Source organism: Odontomachus brunneus, unplaced genomic scaffold (genome assembly GCF_010583005.1).
Source record: "Odontomachus brunneus isolate Ranch 3 - 2012 unplaced genomic scaffold, Obru_v1 Obru_scaffold_209, whole genome shotgun sequence".
Classification (NCBI taxonomy): domain Eukaryota; kingdom Metazoa; phylum Arthropoda; class Insecta; order Hymenoptera; family Formicidae; genus Odontomachus; species Odontomachus brunneus.
Genome location: NW_022639659.1, coordinates 228,490 through 242,435, shown reverse-complemented (window position 1 = coordinate 242,435; position 13,946 = coordinate 228,490). Strand labels below are relative to the sequence as shown.

At 33.7% G+C, this 13,946-nt stretch overlaps 1 protein-coding gene across 6 annotated transcripts in view; it reads left to right on the top strand.

Annotated features, from left to right (window-relative positions):
* Positions 1 to 13,946, top strand: part of LOC116852262 — a 219,282-nt gene that overhangs the window by 134,653 nt on the left and 70,683 nt on the right. For all 6 annotated transcript variants that reach the window (XM_032832449.1, XM_032832452.1, XM_032832447.1 and 3 more), the window contains exon 2: positions 6,436 to 6,753. In XM_032832449.1, the coding sequence (XP_032688340.1) occupies positions 6,442 to 6,753 (312 nt within the window). In that variant the 5' untranslated portion in view covers positions 6,436 to 6,441. The remainder of the gene's footprint in view (positions 1 to 6,435; positions 6,754 to 13,946) is intronic.

The window sequence follows — 13,946 nt, the reverse complement described above, 5'->3', positions numbered from 1 at the left end:
TAATGTGACCTTGACCTGACCTTCGCTACGCAACCCAAGGTCAAACTGATGTGATCAGTAAATACATCTTTTTAAACGCCACAACTTTTATCTGAAACATTTTTTTCTAAAATGCTTAGTTTTCGAGATATTTCACCGGTCCGGGACTTTTTGAACACCCTGTATATAGAAAGCTCAAGGTCATAGCTGCTGCGTCCATTTTTCTAAAGATTTACCAATTGTTACATGATTGTGTACCACAATGCACAAATTTTCTTTTATTAATACCTAAAAATCTATGTGGTCATTTGCAAAATGGTAGAGGATTTTTTTGTTCAGTTTGACTTAAAGTATAAATATACAACGGCAGACGGTGCCACTGCAGCTCATCTACCATATCGCGCGTGATCATTCACCAATCTTTTTTAATTTCTCGGTTATTATTGAGAATATCGCAAAACGATATGGGACTTTTGTATTCATCTCAATCCGCTCTACGTTCTCACGAGAGATTGTGAAGGTGATACGGGACCTGTATAGAAGTCTGTGCAACTAATGTAGAACGTCCTTAAGGCCGGTTCTACATTAGTTGCAAATCGCAACTCGTTACAAGGAATTTTATCAATCACAATTGATCATTCTTCTCGTGACTAAAGAAAAGTTGACCAATATTGGAAATATCCTAATAGGAAAATTCTAACAAAATCTTATTTAATTTTTATCCCAAAACCTAAGCCAATTATTGGAAGTACAAATAAGTCTCCGCCGTTTTTTATAAAAAATTGGGCATTTATTGTGAAAGAACGGTACCTTATGTTTTATTCAAAGTATTGTCCATCGCTAGCCACTACTTTTTCCCATTTTTCTGGCAGCATAAGGATACCGCGTCAGAAGAACGTTTCATCTTTTGAGGCTATCCACGAATTGACCCAATTTTTGGTATATTCATATGATGTGAAGTGCTGCTCAGACAGGCCGTGCGTCATCGATCGAAACAAGTGATAGTCAGAGGGAGCAATGTCTGCTGAATACGGTGGGTGGGGTAAAACTTCCCAATTGAATGTTTCCAAGTAGGTTTTGACCGGCGCCGCAACATGTGGACGAGCATTATCATACAGGAAAATAATTTTGTCGTGTCTGGAGTAGTAGTGCGCGCGTTTTGCCTTGAGTGCTCCGCTCAATCTCATCAATTGTGTTAAAGAGCCCCATTAATGGTTTCGTTCGGTTTGAGCAACTCATAATACACGACACCAAGCTGATCCCACCAAATACACAACATGAGTTTTTTTCCATGAATATTCGGCTTGGCTGTCGATGTTTAAGCATAGCCACGTGGTCCTCATGATTTCTTCTTGTTTGGGTTATTGTAGTGGATCCATTTTTCATCACCAATGACTATACGATACAAAAAACCCTTTCGTTTATGCCTGGCAAGCAGCATTTCACATATGCAAAATCGGCGTTCAACGTTTCTCGGTTTCAGTTTATATGGAACCCAATTTCTTTGCTTTTGAATCATTCCCAACGATTTTAAACAATGTGAAATTGCTTGTTGAGTCACTCCTAATGTAAGTGCAAGTTCTTCTTGCGTTTGGCACGAATCTTCCTTCAATAATGCTTTCAATTCCACGTTTTCGTACACTTTCAGCCTTCTACTACGTTCTTTGTCTTTGACGTCAAACTCACCGTTCTTAAACTTTTGAAACTACTCACGACAACTTCTCTTACTTAAAGCAGCCTCACCATATGCTTCTACAAGCAATCGATGCGCCTCAGCTGCAGATTTCTTCAAATTTCTTCAAGTAAATCAAAAGTTCCCGCAAATGACGCTTATTCGGCTCAAAACTCGACATTTTCGCACGAAAAAAATTATGTAATGCTGATACAAAATCGCTAATATTTCAAGGTTATGGTGTTGCCAGATGTCCAACCTTACGATATGACGTTTTACATCTGACAATTTCAACCATAACTTACTGGTGGGGCCATCTTTTGTCAAACGGCGGAGACTTATTTGTACTCCCAATATAAAAACAAGTAATACTCAGTTTTGCATGTCAGTACGCTATCTTGTGAAGGACGAAATTCCTGGTATCTATTATACCGAAATTGCCTTTCATGACTTTCCCTCGTATTTTTTGACTATCGTTGACGTGAATAGAGCATCTTTTTAGTTTAGTACTGCGCATGAGAGTATTCCGTCAAAACCGTTTATGAAATAAAACATACAACAAATTTTTATTTTTAATAAATAAAATTTTATGAGTACTATTTTTGATATCTTTTTTATGATCCGTATGATTTTTTAAATAATTTTTTATGAAATAACCTATATAGCACAATGACATTCTTTGGAAATCCAGAAAACATCCGGGACAGACTTTGCAGATATCCTGTGGACATCCAAATTGTATCCTGAGATATATATTCTGGATGTCCGACCTTTACGGAAAACTACTATTGGAACTTAATACTAACAAGGAGATGCCACAACCTGCTAAATCGATTTCTGGACGAGACATAGCATTTTCGTTAGCTGCGATGTCAAGCATCAACACCCTAATTGGGATTTGTGCCAATGGGTCTTTGTTTATAAGAAATTACAATATAAAGTTTAGATTGTGAGACGGATATGGCTAAAAATGCGACTGTCTTTTAGTGAGGTGGCGTGATCGAGCAGACAGAGGCTCCCAAGTCGAAAATTTTTGAGCCGGCAGCGAGCATTCGAAACCCGGCGACGAGTTATCCTTGTGCGGTGTTTTTTTTTTTCTTAGGGCATGTAATTAATGTTTTTCGAATATGATACATTTGTTTTGCATATGTCTCGTTTTTATCTATTAATCAGAGGTAATTAGAGAAATGTCAGGCTTGTTTAACGCAAACACGAATATAAACACGTATTTTGCATTGCTTACAATGCAATATATATTTTAGTACATATTAAAACGTTATTGATGCTGATGATAAATAATAAGAAAGTGATTGTATGCATATAGCATCACCTCGAATGTCCAAATGTACACTTTCATCGCCTGTAAATAAATCAAGATAGTTGTATATTCTCGTGATCATATTTTTAACCTGCTTATAAAAGTAAACATTCTACGAGAAGTAGATTGCTGTACATTTCAACGATATTATTTTCAAGTTATATGTTTACTTATATTTCTCGGCGCGGAATATCTTGTTGTATGTTTAATTGTATGTTTGTTCTCTTCTCTCAACAAGAACTAAAAACTTATTAAATACAATAGAAAACATGATGTTTTAATATGTACTAAAATATATATTGCATTGTAAGCAATGCAAAATACGTGTCTATATTCGTATTTGCGTTAAACAAGCCTGACACTTCTCTAATTACCTCTGATTAATAGATAAAAACGAGACATATGCAAAACAAATGTATCATATTCGAAAAACATTAATTACATACCCTAAGAAAAAAAAACCACCGCACAAGGATAACTCGTCGCCGGGTTTCGAACGCTCGCTGCCGGCTCAAAAATTTTCGACGTGGGAGCCTCAGTCTTCTCGGCCACGCCACCTCGCTGAAAGACAGTCGCATTTTTAGCCATATCCGTGATACAGTCTCGCAATCAAAATTTTATATTGTAATTTCTCATAAACAAAGGCTCATTGGCACAAATCCCAATTAGGGTGTTGATGCTTAACATCGCAACTAGCGAACGTGCTATGTTTCATTCAGAAATTGATTTAGCAGGTTGTGGCATTTTCTTGTAAGTATTCAAGTTGTAATGTTTAGTATTCAGGTTGTAATACTGAGTATTCAGAGTTAGTATTAATCAATACTGAAGTATTGAGTGAGTTAAGTATGATGAATACTGAGTATTGGGAGTTAGTAATGGTCAATACTTAAATATTGATGTAGTTAAATATTGATAAAGACTGAGTATTGCGAGTTAGGTATTGGTATTGGTTAATACTTAATTATTGATTATACTAAACAATAATTATAAAACCTTTAAAAACATTTGAAAAAACATTTTTAAAATGTTAAAAATAATGGGGTAAGTTATCTTTTTTCATTAAAAAAACGTTTTTTAACGTTTGGAAGAATGTTTTGTTTTTTAAATATTTTATAAACATTTATTTTAACATTTAAAAAACGTTTTCCTAAATGTTAACCTAAATGTTAACATTTAATATTTAAAAAATATTTTCTAAATGTTAAAGTAAATGTTTATTAAATATTATAAAACAAACATTTTTTTAAACGTTAAAAACGTTTTTTTAATTAAAAAAGAGAATTTATTTCATTATTTTTAACTTTTTAAAAATGTTTTTTTAAATGTTTTTTTAAATTGTAATGTTTTGTAATGTCACCACTTAGGTAAACATATTTTATATAAGTATTTCATGCATATATTTCTGACTTCTTTTTTATTATATGAAATATTTGGACTAAATAGTTAATTTTTGTAGTTATACTAAATAATGTTACTAAATAAGAAAATTATAATTACTACTTCGGCTGCATATGGGGATAAAAAAAAACAGTATCAGTTGGAGAAATAGCGCAGCAGCCAAGATGATAGACTAGACCTGAAGTTAGCTGAGGTCTCGAGTTCGCGTCCGACTAGAACTGAGTAAATTTTCAGATGTGAAAATAGTGAGAAATTATATAAATGAGCTACATTTTATTTAAAATCAATATTATATGTGCTGTGAAGGATAGTATATTTTAACAATTTTTCACATATATACTTTTAGGATTCATCAATACTAAGTACTAATTTCCCCAAAAAGATATTGACCAATTTAGTATTAACCAATACTAAGTATTGCGCACTCAATATTATTTTTCAGTATTCATGAATACTTAATATTCATCAATACTAAGTATTGCCCAAAAAAGTATTGACCAATTTAGTACTAACTAATACTAAGTATTGCGCGTTCAATAATTTTTTTCCGTAAGGGAAATCATCTTCTTACCTAATCTTAGATGAATTTATGGAATCTGTAAATTTTGTGTTGCTTACTAATGATATCGTACGAGTCCGACGAGTTCGTCGCTTGTCTTCGACAGTTATTCTCGCTCCGGCGATCATCTCACATCCCGGCTGGAGAAGAACTAAAAAAAATTTCGGATTTTCATATTATTTTCATCTAGATGTTCTTGACCTAGTAAACGCTAGATATTCCTCGAATATTTATAAAATGTTCCTAAAATCCAAAATTAACATTCTAAGAATATCCCAAAATATTCCGGAATATTCATAGAATGTACAAGGAATATTCAAATAAGCGCAAAAAGTTCCACCTTTTTACAAATATTGGCGAATTAATTGAAATAATAAACCAGTCAGCGTTTGCTAACTTTATTTGAAATTTAAGATCACTTGATTCCAAATGTTATATCACACTTAAAAATTCTCACTAACACTGGGATTCGAACGTGGACCTGAGACACCTTTCGATTATGAGCCTATTGCTTTAGAACCTATACTACTTCTTCGATAGATATAAACGTCTTATATTTAATCTATATATGTTGCAATTAACGCAATAATATAACTTTTTTATATGATTTAATTTTAATAAAAATGATATTTTTCGTACTTTTATTGTTAATTTAAATCTTAACTAGTGAGGTCTACGAAACATCGCACATTCCATTTTGGTCTTAAAATTTTTATAGTAAAATTTTTTTATTGCTGTTATTAAATAGACAAAGTCATAAGAGATTATAAAATTCGAATAATTATAAAAAGCACAATTAAAAAAAGAGAAAAAAATCTTACCATATAAAATTTAATTTAATTTAATTTTTATATAAATATATAAATAAATGGTTATTATAAGAGGTATCTGTCTAATGTAACCATATCATATAATAGATGAAATTAACTAATAATAATAATTTCTCACAAATTCTTAGAATATCTTAAATAATGATTTGCAAAATATTCATTATAATAAATTTCTAAGGAAAACTTTAGAATAAATTAAGCTCGGGTAATTCTTTGGATATTCATATTTTTAATTCTTTAGATGTTCTTTAAAATTCTCTATGAACTTCTATTTATCTCTGTGCTATTTGAGTTGAATATTCCTTATCATACAAACAGTGTTCATAGAATATTCTGAATATTCCACAATAATTTGAACATTTATGAACATTTCTTTAATATTCCGGTATATACGGAACTTCTGGAATGCACACGGAATATTTCAGGAATATCTAACGTTTACTGGGTGAAGTCATCAAACACTATTTATTAGGGTTAAAAATATCTTTATGATAGAAGTAATATATTTATGGAAATATTTCGTCTTATTTTGTAATTACGATTCTTTTTTAATTTTACGTAATTTCTTTTAGTTATTATTTCTTTTACATTTTCTTTAGTTTTTATTTCTTTTACATATTACACACATGCACACACATATTGATTTACATAAGCAAAGCTTACAATTGCATAAATTTAGTGAGGTATGGAAGAGGATGACGAAGAAGTCTCGCTCACATGCACGCAGCGACGAAAAAGCAGTATTCCAGGATTGAGCATATATCAGTCAGTGCAAAATAGTTTAAATCAAGGATCAGAACAAACATTGTATGAAAGTGTCCGCAATACTTTATATGAGGACGTTATAAGTATGAACAGTATGCATAGTGCTGTTTCTTTGGAAAATATTCGTCAGATATATACAGATGACTTATCTACTATAAATAATGACACAGATGAAACGATTATAGATGGAAGCTATACAGATGTAAAAAATAGCATGCACAATTCAAGATTGGTAAGAATTATTCATTTTATATATTTTACAATATATATTATTACTAAATACATAATACTGATAGCATAATTTTCACAGTGATATTTATATTCAGGATATAGGTATTTAACTGTTACATTATCATAATGTAATATAATATAATACGTATGTAATAGATTATATACACGTTAGTACCCAGTAAGCAATCTGTACGCAGACTGACATCAGATTGGCGACAGAATCTGTCGAATTCGAGCAGGATCTGTCGACATAGACATCTGTGTTCCCAATCTGTCGTCAGATTGCTGACAGAGTCTACTAACAGACTCTGACATCAGATTTGTGGCAGATTGCGCGCAGAGCCTGCCGACAGACTTTGATGGTAGATTAGTGGCAGATTGCGCGCATATTCTGTCGTTTCGTAGGTTCTTCAATTAAATTTTTGGTAGAAAATTTTCTCATAATTTTTCATAATTATTTATAGAATGAGTGCTTTCTCATAAATATTCATAAATACTTGTAAAATATAATGAGGAAATATGAGTTTTTCTATATTATTTTTTCATAATTTAAAAAATTTTTCTGATGAGATTCGAACTTAAATCGAAGACATCTTTTGGATAATCGTCCGTCGCCTTAGACATTATGCCAATTCCTCACTTGATAAAAAGTGTTTTATATTGCCCACTTAAGTTTAAGAAAGAAACATCTTAAAGTTTTTTCGCCTTTTAAACCGCAAATATAGACGAAACCGTTCAGCGTATAAATAATGTAAGAGAGAGCGGCACGATAATTCAAAGTTAATTTTCTACCATGGACTGTACAGAAAATCACTGCAATAAAACAGCAGATATTGCCATTTTTCCATCATGCTAATAAAATAGTTTGCTTTTACATATATTTACGAATTAATTCGATCGTCCAGTTCAGATTGTATGAAATTTTATCAAAATCGAAGCATGATATATTTTCAAATAAACCATTACAAAAATTCTGTAAAAGTTATTTACATGGCGGGACTAATATTTTATTCGGTGCTGCTGCTTTCAGTACTTATTGCATGACGGTTAAATCGTTTAGACGTAATTACATAATGACATTAAAAAAAAAATAATAATATGAGAAATTGTATGAAAAATTATGAGAACAATTTTTACCAGGAATGGCATATGTACGCCTTTAAATGGTCATTTAAACTGGCCATTTAACCGTTGTACTATTCTATACCTGTATTCGTTATTTCTCTATTATTGTTGCTTTTTTATAAAAAATGTATAATACAATTTTAAAAAAGTAAACATTGTTTTTTATTGTGCATATGTGTACAATTATTGCACAATATAATTATCTTGACTCCTCTCAAAGTTTTACATGGTGTGCATATGAAACTACCTCATTTAATAGCATTTAAACTACCTCATTTATATATGGCCCTTGATAAAATTAAATAGCATATCTACGAAACAGAATCTGCGCGCAATCTGCCACCAGTCTGTCATCAGAGTCTGTCGGCAGGCTCTGCGCGAAGTCTGTCATCAATCTGTCGTCAGAGACTGATAAAACGGTTTTTGTGTGCAATCTGTTGCCATTCTGTCAACAGACACTGTTCACAGATTCTGCGCAAAATCTGCTCGCGCAGGTTTGGCTATCTATTGGTAGTAATTATATTCATATAAATTACATTTATGTAGTGTATATATAATTCTTAAATAACATGCTGTATAACGGTTATACAGAGTGTCTTATAGCTTACCTCGAGAGATTTTCAAAACACGATAATAACGTATCTTTTCATTAAGTATTTTTGAGTAATAAAACTTGAAAGTTACAATATCGCCGGTATTATCCAAGGTGTACCACGCGGAGTGCTGCTCGGTCGGATTTACACATCACTGAAAAAAATGATCTTGCAGTCATAGCGAAAACTATCTAGATATGAAAAATTATCTAAAATGGATAAGCAAATGGACTAGCAAGAACTGCGATATCGTATATGTTTTGTATCTAACCAGCATAGGTAGCAGAGACAGAATTTATATCAGAACCATTTGTCAAATTTAGCAATAAGTTTCTCTATGGCGCTCAACCAAATTATAGCTAGTTATACTTCTTCTAAAAGTGACTGTGGTAGACAGAATATACTAGCAATGAGGAATACAAACAAATGTATAATCTTTACACCCAGCGTTGTTTATGTAATCCGCCCAATCTTTCTAACTGCGTTAACAAATTTTCTGCGTTCAACTGTCGTACAAGTTTGTGCCGGTATAGCGCTCAGTACACTGAGAGAGAAATGTGAAGTATTTAAAAAGAAATGTTTGCTTGTAATATTTTCTTCCATATTTATTGATTATAAAAAAATTTGATTGTAATAACGAAATATATATTTCTGTAAAATATATTAACTGATTGTGAGAAATAAATTATTTAACTCTTGTTGGAAAAATTAATTTACTTCAGGCAAATGTATATTTGTTTGTAGCAATGATATTTAGTTATAACAAGATTAATATTTATAGCCAAGTAGTATTTATTTGCAGAAATCAAATTTATTTTTTAGAAATAAATCTTATTTGTATGGATCCGAAGTTAATTCCGGTTGTTCTACTTATTTCTTTATGTGTTATTCGTACATCGGAGAACACTGATTCGCATTACATTATGTAATATGGCGAAATAGTGGCGATACATTGTCCTTTCGTGATAACGGTGACAGTGATTTTATTGTTTATTGAAATGTCACTTGAAAATTTGGACAACAAAATGAAACATATTGTGGAAGTATTACATTTAGAGCGTAAACATTTATATAAATAAAATATTTATAAAAATAATTAATTTATAAAATTAATAATTAAATATAATTATTTTATAAATATAATTAAATATAGTTATTTTATAAATATAATTTATAAAATTAATTTATAAAAATATTTATAATAAAGATAAATATTTATAATATTATAAATAATATTATTAGGACCTTGAATAAGTTCTTGCTGATTTTTCGTGAAAATTAATGCTTTATTTAAAAAAAGTCGTAAAAAACATGTCACTGAAAGTATTGTCCATCGCTAGCCACTACTTTTTCCCATCTTTCTGGCAGCATTTGAATTCCACGTCGGAAAAACGACATGTCTTTTGAGGTTATCCAAGAGTCGACCCATTTTTTGGCATCTTCATAAGAATGGAAGTGCTGCTCAGCCAGGCCATGTGCATCGATCGGAACAAGTGATAATCGGAAGGGGCAATGTCTGGTGAATACGGCGGGTGGAGTAGGACTTCCCATTTAAGCGTTTCCAAGTAGGTTTTCACCGGTTGTGCAATATGTGGCCGAGCGTTGTCATGTTGCAAAATCACTTTATCGTGTCTCTGCTCGTATAGCGGCCGTTTTTCTTTCAATGCTCGGCTCAAACGCATCAATTGTAGTCGATAGCGATCATAATAAACTACACCCAGCTGATCCCACTAAATGCAGAGCAGAAGCTTCGAACCATGGATATTCGGCTTTGCCGACGATGTTGATGCATGGCCGGGTTTACCCCACGATCTTCTACGCTTAGGGTTATCGTAGTGTATCCACTTTTCATCGCCAGTCACGATGCAAAAAACCTTTTCTGCTACTGAAGCAGCTGTTCACACGTGAAAAGATGCCGTTCGACGTCTCTTGGTTTCAACTCGTACGGCACCCAATGTCCTTGCTTTTGAATCATTCCTAGTACTTTCAAACGTTTCAAAACTGTTGTGTGATCAACTCCTAATGATTCTGCAAGTTCAGTTAGCGTCTGACATAAGTTTTCATGAAGTAATGTCTCCAATTCTTCCTCTTCAAATTTTTTCGATGCGCCAGAGCGTTCTTTATCTTCAACATCAAAATTCATTATTTTTGAAGCGTCTAAACCAATCTCTGCATGTTGTTTCCAACAGAGCATGGTCGCCGTAAGTCTCAACAAGAATTCTGTGTGCTTCAGCTGCAGATTTTTTTTTAATAAAGTAGTGCAGTAAAATTTTCTGCAAATACTCTTTTCTTTGGCACGAAACTCGACATGTTTAACATTATGAAAAAAAAGTTATTTACACTTCGGCGAAATGATATACCCTGAATTTCAAGCTTGCTTATAGTACTTCCTTATAGATGCGTTACGATCTTAAACTACACGCACGCAGTTCTGGTAACGCCATTTGTTGGAAAACAGCGAGAACTTATTCAAGGTCCTGATATAAGAAAATTATAATTATTGCTTCGGCTACACATATGAGAACAATAAGAAACATTTAGTATCAGTTGAAGAAGTAGCACAGCAGCTAAAGTGATAGACTAGAAATCTGGAGGTATCTGAAGTTCACGTCCGATCAGTATTGAGTAAATTTTCAGATGTAAAAATAGTGAGAAATTAAACAGGAGAGCTAAATTTCGTTTAAAATCAAATAAATCAGATTTATTTCCGTAAAATAAGCCTTACATTCTACAAGTAAATTTTCAAGTCTTTTTTTCTCAGTGTACTGTCTCAGTGCTACAGCGATATACTTTAACTCCTTTTTTACTTTATTCCTCACACAGATCGTTTTAGCGATTCTCATTTTCATCAAATGCAGCAATTCATATTTAGTTACGAGGCCTAAATTTTCCTGCACATATTGCTGTTAAAATTTTTACGTACCATAGACAATTTTCTAGCAGATACAAAAAATACCGATACATTTTGACTGTAACATTTAGAACTTTAGCTGGAGCGCAAAGCATTGTTTTAAGTGCATCTTTCGTGTGTGTATGTGCATGTGTGTGTGTGTATGTATGTATGTATGTATGTATGTATGTATGTATGTATGTATGTATGTAGTGTGTGTGTGTATGTGTGTGCGCGCGTGTATGTCATATTAGAAATACCAAAGATTGGCATATTGTCAGAAAGTCAATGGGAATCACTTTCAGCATTTACTTTAATATTCTGAAACACTCATGCGGAGCACACGGTTTTGAATAATTAAAGAGAAGGAGAGTGATGATTCTTAGTTCTTATCTTAGTTTCATAACTTAACATCACAAATACTCATACAACTACCTAGACCCACTTACGTACACGCACACACACATAACAGAGAGTTATTAAATATTATGAAAGTAATGAACTATGGGTTCCTTATTTCTGATGTAACATACATGCACGCGCGTACACAACACACACACACACACACACACACACATATACGAAAGAAATATAAATCCGATTAAGCAACCTTTTCGTGGTACACCTTGAGTGCTAATGTCGGCGGTACTGTAACTTTTTTGTTTTATTACTCAAAAAGTACTTAATGAAAAAGTACGTTATTATAGTGTTTTGGAAAGCTGTCAAGATAAGCTACATGAATACCGATGAAAAATTTTTCATACATAATTATATATAAAATTTGTCCATACATTATATATAATTATATATAATTATATGTAATTATATATAATTATACATAATTCTGTATAATTATATGTATAATTACATATTATTGTATGCGTAATTAAAATTATATATGAAATTATATACAAGGTGTTTCACTTTAAGTAATATAGTCGATTATCTCGCAAATCGATGATTTTATTGAAAAAATTTTCCAACGAAAGTTGCATAGCTTGAAGGAGGACACATGATGAAAATGTGGACTTGACCTTGAGTAACCTTATAAAAATCGGGTCAAGGTAATTATTGTTTTTTAAACGGAAACTCCTATTTTTTATTACATATTCTTGTAGCTTGTCGCGAGAGCTTTCCAAAACGTTATAATAAAGCTACGTTTTATTGAGTACTTTCCGAGTTATGGAACTTGAAATTTACAGTACCGCCGGCATTATCCATGTACGCATGCGCGTGTGAGCGGGATTTTTACGCGCGCGCGTCTCCGCGATCTATCCGCACTGCTTGACAAACGCTTACGCGCACGGAATTGAGTCCAATCCTTCCCAATTGAACTATTCAACTTTCCTCTTTTTTTCGTAGCTTTTCTTTTTATTTTTATAGCTTTTTCTTTTTCTTTTTTTTACCTAAGTGGGCTTTTTCAAAGCTTTTTCCAAAATGGCCGCTTTCAGTTCAAGTGAAATCGTTGATATTATTCTTGCGTTTGGTGAAGCTGGACGAAATTATTGTAGAGTATTGTTTAGTACGGAGCATGCCTGCCCATGCGGAGCGTATACGGCGGGTGGCCGGGCCCCAGGCGCCGCTTAACTCGCAGTCGCCGGCCTCCCGCCGCCAGTGCGCGCCGACGCGGCGACGACGTCAGCCGGAGCCGTTACTCGCGGTTAAATCTCGCTTAGGCACCTATATAAGGCGTCGCGCGAGACCACTCGAGGCCTTTCGCCTTTTGCCAGCCTTTTGACTGCGTTAGCGCATTTGGTCACTGCCTTGCTGAGGTATTATTTTGATTTCTAGCTTAGCTTCATATCGCCTTCTTGAGTGCGCAAGCACGTTAGGCACTTGCCTCGCCCGAGGTATACGTGTGCAGATATGCATTGATCATCGCTGTCTTCAGAGTATCATAGACACGTTGGCATTCGGGTTTAGATCTTCGCACCCCTTTAGAGTGCGCTTGCACGTTGGGATATTGCCTTTAGAGTGTCCGAGGACACATTGGCATCTGTGTTACGAAGTGTATGGTAACTCCACGGATCTCCACCTTCTCAATACGATCGAGGATTGAGAGAAGGCTCTGCGTGACCACTTCGGATTACCTTGACGTTTCCACCGCGGTGGATGTCTCTCTTCGCGACATCCCCGTATCAAGCGACACGGTAGTGTCGCGAAGTCAAGTGCAAGCGCGAAACGGCCGTGTATACTAACGCCGCGACACTAGTTGAATACACACCAGATTTCTTGTTTGACCATAACGGTTGAACCGATGAGATTCTAGATAGGCTCAATCGATTCCTTGGGTTTATGTTAGTTAATAAAACTGTCTTTACTTTTGCTTTACGTTTTCTAGAACCTGAGATATTTTAGCTCAAAGTCCGAAATCGCTAAGTTTTATGATTAAGAAATTCGTCGTCTGAGAAAATGTCCAGGTTGACGTATTTGTCGCTACGGCTCAGATTAGGTGTTCGGAAACTCGGTATGAGTTATAGTCTGTTCTTTGTAGCTGCGCTGCTGAACTGGTGCAATAAGTTAGAGCGAGACAAAATATACTTTCACTCTAGTTCTCACTCTAACTTATTGAACCAGTTCATTGTT